This window comes from Serinus canaria, chromosome 3 (assembly GCF_022539315.1).
Source record: "Serinus canaria isolate serCan28SL12 chromosome 3, serCan2020, whole genome shotgun sequence".
Lineage (NCBI taxonomy): Eukaryota > Metazoa > Chordata > Aves > Passeriformes > Fringillidae > Serinus > Serinus canaria.
The window spans coordinates 88,810,737-88,824,830 of record NC_066316.1 but is presented as its reverse complement, the minus strand read 5'-3'; the positions used below and the strand labels follow the sequence as shown (position 1 = coordinate 88,824,830).

General features: G+C 35.5%; 1 protein-coding gene across 2 annotated transcripts in view; it reads right to left on the bottom strand.

Annotated features, from left to right (window-relative positions):
* COL21A1 (collagen type XXI alpha 1 chain) overlaps positions 1-14,094 on the bottom strand; it is an 89,166-nt gene that overhangs the window by 54,207 nt on the left and 20,865 nt on the right. Inside the window, exons 2-8 of one of the 2 annotated variants that reach the window (XM_030236346.2) lie at positions 11,978-12,097; positions 9,989-10,540; positions 5,340-5,508; positions 4,990-5,206; positions 3,485-3,658; positions 2,475-2,552; positions 173-181 (exon numbers count right to left, since the gene is read on the bottom strand). In XM_030236346.2, the coding sequence (XP_030092206.2) occupies positions 173-181; positions 2,475-2,552; positions 3,485-3,658; positions 4,990-5,206; positions 5,340-5,508; positions 9,989-10,540; positions 11,978-12,065 (1,287 nt within the window). In that variant the 5' untranslated portion in view covers positions 12,066-12,097. The remainder of the gene's footprint in view (positions 1-172; positions 182-2,474; positions 2,553-3,484; positions 3,659-4,989; positions 5,207-5,339; positions 5,509-9,988; positions 10,541-11,977; positions 12,098-14,094) is intronic. The other variant, XM_050972497.1, reaches the window with a different exon arrangement.

The window sequence follows — 14,094 nt, the reverse complement described above, 5'->3', positions numbered from 1 at the left end:
TTTAATTTGCCTACTGACTAGAATTCAAGAAAGGGAAGTCCAGCACTCTTAAGCTTGGCATATCTCTGTCCCCTTCTGAAAACAAAATGCACATTACCTAGGATATTAAGAAGCTTATAAAAACTCAAATACTACCTTAAAATGAGTTTGAGTAGTTTAGGACTGAGCCTACCTCTCCATTCTGAAACAAGAAGAAACACAGTTTAAGAGTACAGCAATATTTCTAAAAAGAAAATCCATTCATTTGGAAAGACTATCAAAACCAATCATAACTCCTGAGCTGTAACTGTCAAGAAATTATAATTCAAGTTTTTAGACTTTCTGAGGCTTATGTGCAGCTGTTATCAATGCATATGAAATAATTTAGTTAACTGTTTTTAAGGGTCTGTCAGTGGGAGTTCATCAGTAGCAATTTTTAAAAGATAATGACAGACTTAATACTAAACCATGTCAGTATTTTCACACTAAATGTTTAGATTTGGTTCAAACCTTTTACCAGAAGTAACTTCTCATCAAAAATAGGCTCTGCATGTTCATTCATGTCAGAGAATGTACCAAAATATTTCTGAAATCTCTGCTTTCTGCCTGAAAGCAGCATCTGGGAAAACACAGAGCAGCACAGAGGCAAGGCTGGCTTTTTCTTGCTTTCCTGTGACTGCATTAGACTCTGCTATCAATTGATTTTTGGTCCAGTATCTGCCACACCACAGAACAATCCAACCCAAAATACTTCAGCAGAGCAACCATGAAATTCTCTGTCTTAATAGTTTAGTAGCCACCATTAGCCACACTGGCCACAGGAGTATTCTAATGCACATAGTCATTGCAGATTTCACACACATTCTGTGGACTCAGAAAGCTTCCTCTGCATGCAATTTTCTGCTTGAGCAAACCCTAGAGAAAGTTTTCATTTTCCACAGATCATAGAAGGAGCTTAGAATTATTATGCAACTAGGTATCTCTGGGAAAGGGAATTAATTTGGTCTGTAATTAGTACATAAAGCCTCTTCTTATTTCAGGAACTCTGACACAACCACATTCTGACAGAATACAACCACAAACCACGTATTCCTCCTTGAAGATCATCCAACATTTTTATTTTCTGAAGGAGTCCAGAATTTCATGGACAAAGTTCAAATTTAATTTACAAAAACAGACAGTGAAACTAAAATTGCAAAAACCAATCTTTTGGCTTCAACTCCTTGATAAATTGCAGACAATATAAGCTGTGAAAGACTTTTTAGTGTTTGCTTTCTTTATACAAAATATTTTTCATTTGATGACTTTTCATGTCCTCCTTTTAATTTTTAAAGAGCAAAAATATATGTGCTGCAGTTAAATTATTTTCTTCAAGATTTAAAACTAATTTTACAAAAGTATTCCTGCACCTGTTAGTTTGTTGACACACAGAGTCAGAGTTCAAAACAGTTAACAATCCATTCACCTACTTGCTGCTTGATTGAAAGCTGGAAAAGCCCTGATAAGGATGCATTAGACCCAGGATGCATTAGACTGGTCCCAAAGAAAAAGAAGAAAAACAGACTAGCTGGCAACACATGCCAGTCTGACAAAAAAAGAAAATCTGGATGCTGGAGATTCAATGGTTCTATTGTCAAAGCAGCCAAATGATACTAAATCTAATCACAACATGAGGAAATGAGGAATGTGGGTCTACATAGTAGGACACTGGCAGCTGATATTCTTTAGCTCAGTTTGTTTCAGCCACCAAGCAAAGGAGATTATTTTGAATCTGTATGTTTAAATCAATCTCTTGCCTATGCTTTGAGATGGGAACTGAATGCTTAAATCTGGCTCTGTCAGTCACGACTGGTTTCCAAATCTGTTTGTGTATGTCTTACATTGCAGTGCACAATTAACTGTAAGAGGACCAAGAGAGAGCCAAAGGGTCCCCATAAACTTGCTAATTGTGTACATGAATCATAATAATAATTTTATTTCTGTTTTGTACTTAATGTACTTCTTGAAATCACAGTAACATTTCAGATAATGGGATATTTATCACAGACCTCAGCATAGATATTTCTAACAGGAGAAGGTGATTTAGAAATGAAGGTTTGCTGATTATGTACCAAAATTTCACAGATTAAATGACCTGACAAGTACCAAGGAGTATGTCAGAAAAGTTCAAAAGTCATATTTAAAGAATTTTACACTGAAAAACCTAGAAGTTTCATTAGTCTATAATGCTTAAAATCTGAAATTTTAGGAGAGGACTCTGAGATTCTTCTATGCTCATATATATCAAAAAACACCATTAAATACCTAAACTAAAACAACTTGTAAAAAACTGTGAGCAAATTAAGGTAGAAACAAAGACTGTCCATAGCAGCATGTGTTTGCACCAGCTGAATCAATGTAGTTTAATCTATTTTTAAAATTCATTAAGTCAGCTTTAAACAGTGATTTGTAAAAAAATGCCAAATAGTCCTCAAAAGTTCATCTATCATACTCACAAATCCTGGGATCTCACAGACTGTTTCTCGATTATTTTGCTCTGGGTCACAGTAGATTCGCAGTTTTTGTATATCAAACTATAATTCAAAACATAAAAGACTCTTTAGAGGTCTGTCCATCCACTACAGTTAAAAATCAATTAAATATACAGAAATATTTTTAGGTTACTCACAATGATTTATATGCACAACCAATTAAACATACTGCAACAGAATTATTTAAATAAAAATAATCAGTCCAAGAGGTTTTTTTAAAATAACAGAAATCACCATCCATATTCCCTGGGATTGATCCAAACTCATGCAGCATGAACTATACTGGATGCCAATATCACTTGAGGAAACAAGTTAATGACACAGGCAAGCCCAATCTCTTTACTTTAGCAGACCTTGGAAGATGCTTCTACACAGACCAGCTCATATTAGATGTAGGATTAGTAAATTCTGGTGAAGCATCTGAAGGCATCCTTAATGCTTAGTGTTTAGTATACAGTAAAATCTTTAAAAAGCATTTAATAAAAACATTGCCATCAGGTAAACAAAAGCTTTTGCCATTCTGCTTTGTTGCTACATTCCAAAACAAAATGAAACCACTGTCAGTTTTTCTAGCATAAACTATTGTGACTGCAAAGCAAGGAGAAGGAAACTTAACCAAAATTTTCCTCTTTCACCAGCATCACCCATAGATACACTGATGTCCTTCCATCAGTGCAAATGTCAAGCAGAGGAAATTCCTTACTTTGAGACAGTGTTTCCCAAATTCAGGCAACCACATTGCATTAATTTTGTACTTGGAATCAGTGAGACCAGTTAAGCATCCATGACACAGGATAGATGATTTTTGCTAATTCCTCCTGATTATTTTTATTTTCTCTTAAGTATTAAATTTTGCATACTAAATTTCAGTCTAGTCTAAGTTAGAAGAGTAAGCTAAAGAAAACAGAAGCCTGCAATGCAACGTTAACCTACAAGAGAAGTACTGAATTACTGTAGTTTTAGAATATTCCTACCTGTACCGTTTCCTCCTTTCCAGAATACTTTCCTATTTGGGTAAGGCCACTGATGTAAATACCTAAAACAGGATGTAATGGCTTTGTTTCAATTTCTTGGCCATCTATATACAAAGTTACAAAGTCCTCTGTTACTAAGAGACGAATTTGATGCCAGCCTTCATCAAACAATGTCTAAGAAAAATGAAGAAAACAGCATTGTTTAAAACAAAATGCCTTCAATTTAAATAGCGATAAAACTGCATTTCAACAATCAGCCTGCTGTTAATGGTTGAGATGATCAAGGCTGCAGGTTTCACATACAAATAATTCTAAACTATAGAGTCAAATAAAGTATTGCCAAATAATATTGTAATTGAAAATATGACAATTGGTAATAATCAATCCCTATTTCAGAATTATTTTATAACTCACATAGAATTTTTTTTTTTTTAGTCTATGACCGTGAACAAGTTCAAACCTGTATTTGTTAAAAATATGCAGCCAGAAGCCTATTTATCAGCACTGGTATAATGTCTCAAACACTTCAGATTACCAATTATGGTGAAAAAAAATTGGTAGGTGATAGATTATCATAAAAGTTTACTAAAGAAAAATGTTCATTAAGAGTGTATTGATATTTATGCTGTGTTTAGAGACACACAGATCTAAAAAAGCCATGAAATTATTGCTCTCCATAATGGCAAGGCAAGCATGGAGAAACAAAAACAAACAAACAAACAAAATGCCAAAGTTGTGTTATCATGGTGAAGTTCATGGATACCTGGGACTGCATGATCAAGATTGATTTGTTTATGCAGCTCCAAGAAATAGATAAAAACAAATAGAGTATTGAATTGAAACTGAATTTTCTAATAGCTTCCAGTAAATCAAGTTTAACACAGCTTCTTAAAACAATAAAAAATTATTTCACCTACTAATAATTATTAAAAGGTGGAGGAAGTTTGGGGAAAAAAAGCAAAAAAATTCTCCGTCCAGTAACAGAAGAATAAAATGTGCCTCTACCTAGAAAAAGCTTCATAGTTAAGACCTATTCCTTGGATAGGAGTCCTTCCTTCACTGAGGATTTATATTTAAAATTCCTTCAGCCTGATTTGGAGTAGGGATTTGAATGCAGGCCTCCACTTCCCAGAAAAGTTGAACCCACTTGGCCATGAAGTGCTCCAGCAGCAAATCTTTCCCAGTCTTTGTCTGCTGAAATAGCCCTCTCTGTTCACAGAAATAATACTCCCTGTGGCAGGAAGGGCAACCTATGTGGTGCAGATATTCCTGCTATAAAAGCAAGAATTGGGTCATTCAATCTCCACTCCTCTGTCTCATCTGCAGCTAAGACAATCTTTCTTTGCAGCTAAGACAATATTCCACTGGAAACTACTGAAGAAAGAATTAAAGACAACCTTCAGATTGTACTAGAAAACAATAAAACTGGTTTGCTCAAAGAGGGGAATAGTGCAATAATGTGTACTTGAAGAAGTATTCCAGCATGAGAGTGACATACTCCTTACCTTTACATGAGGTGCAGCAAATGTAATAACTTGTGTGCCATTTATTAAACTTGTTGTAGTGAATGATAATGTTTTCTCTTCTCCGTTAACAGTGACTGCTATCTGTGGTCTCTTATCTAGACTCAGAATTCTCCACAAATCCCATGTCTTTTTTACTTTAAATCTTTGAGTGGAAACAAACACATAGGATGGAGGGAGACCTTCTGGAAACACATTCCTAAATAAGGGAAAAGGGTTGAAAAAACAAGACAGTACTTGAACATTCATATAAATCTGAAAATAAGCCTTTCTCATTTAAAGAAACAAAAAAAACTTACTGAATATTGAAGCATATTTTTAAAATTCAATACCTTGTTAGTTCTGAGAGGTCAACACGTGAGGTTACTTCATAAGCTTTTGCATTAGTGGTTGATATTTGAATTCTCTTTTTAACTTTTTTCTTCACACCTAATCCTACAAGAATGTCAAATCCTTTTTCATCTCGAGCTGCCACTGGAATTCTTGTTGGACAAACAGATTCTGAAAAGTAATAAATGCAAGGACAGTCCAAAATATGACTTTAGATTTCCAGGAAGAGTAGCCTCCCACCCAACTAATTTTTTTATCAGCCTTTTAAGAAATAAATAGAAAACTGAGAACTGTCAGTTAAGTACAACATGAGAAAAGTGGTTTGCAGGATCCTCAGGAACTTAAAGCAAGAATATTAAGATGCCATCTTTTACTGCAATTACATTCACATACTATTTTGAATTGTCATTAATTGTAGTTAAAGAGTATTACAGTGTCTGGCTAATAAAGATATTGAATTTCATCTCTAAAATTGCATGGTTCCAAAATTATATAAAATTATAGATATTAATTTCCAAAATTCACTAACAATTTGAATTCAGCATCCTTCCCAACTATAAAATCAGTTTGAAAATGGAAAAAAATAAAATTATTTCTGACTTTTATTTTCATTTTATTTAACTCAAAATGGACTCTGAGCTGTTTTGTCTGTTACACTGAAATCTGCTTGAAGTTATTCTCAATGGAAAAACAGAGTGTGTGATATATTTTCTGTGACAACCTAAGTTTTCTCAAACAAAAAAAAAGAAAAATAAATAGGACAGTGAAACTTCATACTAAAACAAACATTAGGGTAACAAATCAATAAAAAAGAAAGATTTTGTTTTATTAAAATTATGCTAAACAGTTTAGAATAAATATCATTATTCATTTTCCACTGTTTCTTCAGAAAAGCAGCAGTTCATAGACAGGGAAGAGGTTAGGAATATATTCTAATGAAGGGGTGGAGAGTTCTCCTATCTCCATCTGGACCAGCCATGGGCTGGAGAACTCCTGTCTCTGTGCCAGGGAATCATCAGCTCAAAGGTCTAGACTGGCTTCTTTTCACAGTATGAGCAACACTGCATGACTACCCTTTTTTAAGCAACCCCAGGGCAGTCAGAAGCTCCCCCATTCTGGTGGGGGAGGCAGGATATATATTCTCCAAGAAAATTCTGCTAATTTTCTGCACAACCTGTCTGTTGTGGGAAGGGACAGTCATGGGGATTGTCACAGGTACTTGGGCAGCAGCCAGGACTCACATAAACTCCCCTTAATTTTCCTTTCTTCTCCACAGCAAAATGACACCTGACTTCCAAATTAAAAATAAATTATCCATCTGTTCTACAAGAAAGAGTTGCAAGAACTCTGCACACATTTTGGAAATTAAAATATCTACATCCTGAATGCTTTCAAAGAAAAGAAAATACAAAGCCCAACCAAACATTCCCTCTCATTCTTCTCAAAACACAGATTTAAGTCAACATACTTATGCTATTAAGTAAGAGTAATAGTGCTTTTTTTCAGGTTATTATTTCTTCAAGTGTGCATTATTATCATGGAACTGTTTTCCAAACTCATTTAGAGCAAAGCTGGATAATGGTCACATCACAATTAACAAGAGATTACAGATAATCTCTTACACTGTAAGAGTATACACTGACAAGCACAGGGTCTCCTATCAGCTAGAATATTAAAAATTTGGTGTAAAATAAAAAACTAAAGGCAGAAATAGGAATACTTTATATAAGAGGGCCATTATTATGGATCAGGGCCAAAATAACTGTTCCAAACCAGTACCAATCAACCAAATTAAGCATATGTAAAATTACCCATTAGGAAACTATTTTTTCTTTCCAGTGGCACATTGGTAAATTACATGAAAAATTCCCAGTCAGGTAGATCTTTTCTGGTTCTTCTGGATAATTTGGGGTAGGACTATTTTGATAACTAATTGAGACTTTATACAGCATACAGAAATCAGTGGCAAAATTAAGAGCTGTCTTCCACTGGAAATGGGGTTGTATTTCCAGTCCATAGTACCAGGGACTTCAACTCTCTAGCCTTCTCTGAAATCTTGTTGCCTTTTTGTGTTTTTACATAGTTTTCAGATGCTTATTTTCCTTCCTTCCTTTTCATCCTTCCTAAAGCATGAAATAACTTTATGATGTTAAATTCTAGTAACTGGGACAAAGCAACTTTTCTCTGCATCCTCCAGACAAACTTCTAAGGTCTGTACTGGGTTTTCTTTCGAAATGCATTCCTGAGACGCAATTTTTTTTTTTTTTTTTTTGCTATAGCATATTGATAACACAGGAACATTTGACTTTCAGAATAAATAATAAATATTAAATATTTCATTCAATTCTGGCTGACAGGCTCATGAAGTCTTTATTCCCATGATGTACTCTAAAACAAACACTAGAGTCTCCAAAAGGCACACTAGACACCACTTGCAAACCTGTTCCTAAAAGCAATACTTGCTCCAAGAACCATCAAACCTCAGTCTTCATTGTCCAGAAAGGAAATGCTGACCTTGTGGCCTTTTTGTTTGCATTTTTACTTCAGAATGGATTTTAAAACACCATAGAGCAAAAGCTAGCATTTTTTTAGACATTTACAAAAGACCATGAAGAGACAGTTGCAAAATTTTCAGGCAGTTTCATGTGGTTGATCACAGCCAGACTATTGCTTCTTGGCTCTCGTGGAGAGAGAGCCAAGAACACTCTCCCTCAGTCAAAGTCAATCTTAACAACACGATAATCAGTAAATAAATAAACAAAATAATGCCCAACTTAGCTATAAAAATTCCAGTTTATCATTCTTGGAGTTCACCTGGTAAAGACATTGTGGTTAGAAATGAAGCTGCCAAGTGGCTTTGACTGCTCTGGGAGAGAAGCATCTAAATGCTATAACACAGGAAGTGAATGACATAAGGGAGACGAAGCAAAGGCTCACTTCAAGTGAAAGAGTATAAATACTTTGTATAAATAGTCAACATTCACAGATTACTGCTGTAAATCATGTGAAATACCACAGATGAATTTTAAAGGATACTAGTTAACTTAGTGCTGAAAGCTGAGAATCCATCTTGATTAAATATAATGGCATTTCTAAAACTTCAGTCAACGAAAATATTGTGTTTATTTAGTGTTTATTTAGGGGAATTTCTCCCTGCATGAAGTTCTATTAAAGAATTTTGCTCCACTTAGCTGATTTAATTTTTGGACAGACCACCTTACTACATCAGCCACAAGGAATTATTAGATTTTCATTTAATGTAGCAAGAAATAAACATTAATATCCTCAACAAAAGTATCACCATATTTTTTCAATGAAGTTTATACTCAAAGTGAGAGCAAACAAAATCTATTTTTCACTCTTACTAAGTACAGAAATATGATAAAACCAAAATAGGACTTGCATCAATTCTTGATAATAAAACATGTACAAAATACCATTGACATACTAGACTCTGAGTGATACATTTTAGGAGCAATTTGCTATCCTATTTAAAAATAAAAAAAATAATTATTTTACAAAATTTCAGAAAACTCAGTGCAGTAATGCTGTTAAAAGAGTCACTTTACAATGTTGGTCTTGGCTAACTCTTCTATAAAATTCTTCTAAGAATCATAACTGCTTGCTACAACTCCAGACATCTATTCTATTCTCATGTGCTCCTACCTGGAGTGCTGTGTCCAGCTCTGAGGCCACAACACAAGAAGGATGTGGACCTGCTGGAGGAAGTCCAGAGGAAGCCACAAAGTTAATGAGAAGGCTGGAGCCTCTCTCCTGTGGGAAAAAGGCTGAGAAAGTTGGGGTTGTTCAGCCACGAGAAGAGAAGGGTGTGGGGACATCTTAGGGCAGCCTTCCAGTACCTAGAGGAGCCTTACATGACACCTGGAGAGGGACTTTTCACAAGGGCATGAAAAGTAGTGACAGGACAAGAGGGAATGGCTTTAAACCAAAGGAGGGTAGATTTGGATCAGATATTAGAAATTCTTTACAGTCAGGGTGTTAATGCATTGGAACAGGTTGCCCAGAGGAATTATGGATGCCTCATCCCTGGAAGTGTTCAAGGCCAGGCTGGATGGGGCTCAAAGCAACCTGATCTACTGAAAGGTGTCCCTGCCCATGGCAGGGGAGTTGGAACCAGATGATCTTTAAGGTCCCCTACAATCCTAACCACTCCACGATTCTATGACTTTTGCCAGGACTCTTTGTTCTGGGTTTTTCAATACATCTAGAAGTATGTATTCAGAAGAACTCTTGTAATACCAGGCTGTCCTCTCACCTCCCTAGAAGAAATGCTGGATTGTGCGTGAGTATCAGTTGCAAATCAATAAAGTAAACTCTATATTCTTGCACTACGAGAATTGCTGAAATATTTTAGAGTTTTTAAACTTTATTAATGAAAAAAAATTTGGGCTTAGGGTAACAGAATACATATTGAAATTAAACACATACTATGTTAAACCATCATATCTTTCCCAAATTTACCTCTTTGCTTGACAGAGAAAATAACATTTTGGGAGGACTTTCCAAAAAAGAAGATCGTAATAAAGAACATCAAGTCCCTTAGTTTACATTCATCATGCATTCTGCTTGTGAAATTAAAAAATATATGTGCAGAACTACATTTTGCACACCTAAAATATTTTATACTCACCTTCACAAAGTTTCTGTTTTATAACTTCTTTAATTCTTGATATTGCAATATAGTCTTCAACATAAAATACATAAGTTGATGAAGGTTTATTGGCAATAGCTTTAAGTTCATTCTCCTCAATTTCTGAGCCAACACCAATTGCAAACAAAGTGATCTTATTTTTCCTTGCTTCTGCTGCTACATCTTTGACTTCATCTTGGGACTTTCCATCAGTGAGAACCACTGCTATCTTTGTTAAAAATCGTGAAGATTTTGCAAAAAGATGGTCAAAGGCAAACTGAATAGCTCTTCCTGTTCTTGTATTTCCTCCCAGATAGTGTATGGACTCCATTTCCCTGATGAGGTTCTCGGTGGATTCATGAGCTCCGAGGGGAATTTCAAGTACAGGGTAATCACTGTACTGGACAACTCCAACTTGAATAAATTTTGGCCCTATGTCAAAATTTCTTGTAATATTGACAAGCCAACTTTTGATTATTTCAAAGTTTTCTGGGCCAACACTGTAAGAGCCATCCAAGATAAAAACTAAATCTGCCGGAGCAGTTCGGCAACCTAAAAAAAAAAAATCAAACAAATATTTTAAGGAACACTTTCACTTTTGCCTTCCACAGTAAATGCTTTTCTTATCAATTAGTGTTTATATTAGGATCTATACTGACATACGCATTCCAGCTGAAAAAAAATAGCAGAGTTCATCAGGGCAAACTTGTGTAAGATTGTGTAAGCTACACAGATCCAACTTGGGACCTGAAAGTCACACCATTTTCTGGTTTTTACACTAGCTCCGGAAACAACTTTGAAAAATTCTGGAATCCGCTTCCTTAGCTGGCAAATGCATCCTGTTCAATAAACAGAGAGGAATATATATTGGGTCTTTTCATATCTCATCTGCAGAGATGATGAACATAAAAACTCCTTTTTGTTAGAAAACCAAGCACACTGCAGAGGAAGGCTATAGCCTGAACACTCCAGAATCCTTTTACAAATACCTTTTAATCGACTTTGGACACTGCTACATGGCATTTACAGAACTTGTATTATAATATCCTGAGTCTCAACTGAATGTTGCTGGTAGCATATTCTGATTTTTACAGAAGAAATGTATTCAGTGAATAAGCTCAACCTCCAGAATATGGAATCACATAAGGATTTACTAACTACCTGTAACTGCCTGTGATGATGACTTAGGCATGGATTCAGCTCTCCTAGTTGCAGTCATGAACTTAGTTTTTAGACTAAGTTGCCAACTACAGGCCATGGACAGACACAAGCATTTTCATAGCGAAGTCCTTCCATGCTACAATCCCATTCTCAGATGGAAGGAGTAACTTTCTAAAGGAGGGAATCACCTTCCACTGACTGTGAAAGAGGTTTTGATAACTGACACATGAGGTTCCAAGGACATGGCCAAAAGCAGGAGGGATTATTTTGATCTCATGGCACATGAGGCCATGAGGCTTACTGTCCTTTTGTTTTCTGAAAGTCTGCAACTAGGAAGGAGAGCTTTGCATTACCCTGAAATCTGCCTATGGACACTTCTGATCAAGACAAGATTTCATCTTCCTTGAAAGAAAGTGACCACAATCTGCTGGAGAAATGCTAAATGGATTTAGCTTCCTCTCACAGAACCCTTATTCTTCCTTTTTTAGTTTCTCACATAACACTAAGCTATTCAGAACATGACTTCTGAATCAATGAAAATACAAATACTCAAGACTCAATTTTAAATCAAGACTGGAGCTTAACAGTTCCATCTGCCACCTTGGGCATTTCCAAGACACAAGTAAAGGTATTCCCCTCCTAATGAAGAAATAAAATATTTATGCTATTTTTATTTTAGTTTTATATTATTGGATTTTCACCAGGAAAATTATATTGGAATAAAATCACCATCAACAGAAGCATACATGTGAACACCAAAATGGATATGAAAAATTTGAGGCATGCTTTGAAGTTGAACTTATCTGAAATGCAAAAATTAAAACTTACTTGCTCTTGTTTCGCCATCTTCAGCTGAGATATAATCATGAAGTAGCAGAATTAACAGCATCTGAAAAAATGTTATAATCTGTGCCATGTGTATTTTATTCTCAAAGTCTTGATATGAAACTAAATGGGGAAAAATGAAAAGAAAGTACAGTGTTATTGTATTACCAAAAGAAATCCAAGCTTCTGCAGTTTAAAAACTGTGTCTGAGGAATATCTCTGAATCAAATCTGTAAGACCAGATGTGGCCACACTTCAATGAACCATTGACTCAAAAAGTGTCAGTCATGTAAGCCCACAATTGAGATTCTAAACTCAACAACATTCACCGGCCTTTTTAAGGAAGCTCAGTTTTCACCAAGGTGCATTTATACGCATCTCCTGCTAGGAACATTCACAAGTAGGTTACATTCCTAGTCACACTTGTCCAAACACTATCTCACTATCCCACTCTGTAGCCATTATCAAAAGACATTACCAAAAGATCCAAAATATGGCAAGTGTTTATGTATTACTGGTGGGGAGGTGCTACTTCGGTCTCAGCCCCACCCCTGGCCACTTCAGGGAGTCTGGGACAGTTCCCACTCCTCTACCCCAGGACTGAGACTGACACCAGCAGTCAGGGTCTCAGCAAGCCCCAGCCCTTCCCCAGCAAAGCCAAGTCCTGCAGAGAGTGTATTGCAACATACAAGATTACATATATCTTCAACTTTTGATTTTTTTTCCTCTGTTTACTTCTCCTTTGCTTTCATGGTTTATGAACTATAACCCCATGTCAAGCAAACATGCACTTTAAGTCCCATATTGCCATTAAAATATTATTTGACTAATTTATTTTAACTAAGAAAGATTTATTCATTATGTTTAATGAAAAAAAAAGGTATCATACTGGCAAAAGATACATTTTTGGTGTACTGTATTAGAGATCCATTAATTTCAAGACTGTGAAAGAAAGTGTACTGAATCTCTTTTGTATTCTCTCATCTCATCCTTCAATGTAAAATGCAATTTTCAGGGTGAATTCATTTCACTGCAGAGCAGTCAACTTCTAGGAAATTCTACTCCCACCTATTGTAATTCCCTAAAGTTAATAAAGCAAGACCATAATTATTCTGTTATTATATCTCTCCCTCAGATTACAGATAATTGCAAGGTAGAGCCATATTTTGTTATTCATATTACCTTGTGTCAAAATGGGTTAGAAATCAGACACACCTTGGAGTCTATAGGATAGGACATTAGATCCAGAACTTTTCCAGTTCTGCTACACAAATACTGGGATATCACCTTCATTCAAACAGATTAAATGGCAGGGTTTTATTCCAGCTATTTGAAAAAGGATCTATTTTAAACTATGAAATTGTGTATAAGTATTAGGCTTGTAATACATAAAAAAATATTACCATAGTAGAGGTAGACAATTTACAGATTATTTGGTTTGTTGGTAGTTTGTACAATTGATCATTCTAAAGTCTCTTGCAGCCTTTTCCACGACAAGGTTTTAGGTATAAACCAAATAAATGTTTAGTAGGCCAAAATGGACCTATTAACAGAAAACAAAATCAAAAGGATAAAACCAGAGCTGAAGCAACCAGATAATGAGGATTCCAATGCACAGTTTACCAGAAAGAAAATAATATTATAGCACTGCACTTTTAACAGTCAAAAGAGATGCCAGACCAACAACTCCAGAGACCGAGCTGCTGTATCTTGTCAACACAGTAGCTGTTGAACAGACAATAAAAGTTTATGTGAAACTTACAGAAACACCACACAATCCAGGAATTAATATTTTAAATAAAACTTTTGACCTCTGTCTTTTTCCAAATTTTCCCTAGTGATTCGTTTGTGGTTTTACACGACATAACCAGGAAAACATATAGAACTGCTTTCCCACTTCTCAGTTATACCAAACCACTTTAACATATGGAAGTTGATGTAGGAGAAATTCATACAGGGTTACTAAATAAATACACAGATGTTGCATCCAGCTCAAGTAAAGGGTGGCAGCCTGAGAGAATATTAGTGGGGAAGTAGCACATGTGTTACTGTATTTTTCAAGGCATCCTCATAGTTGTTTACTTTTTCCAATTTAAAAGGACAGAGCCCAGCAACCAACC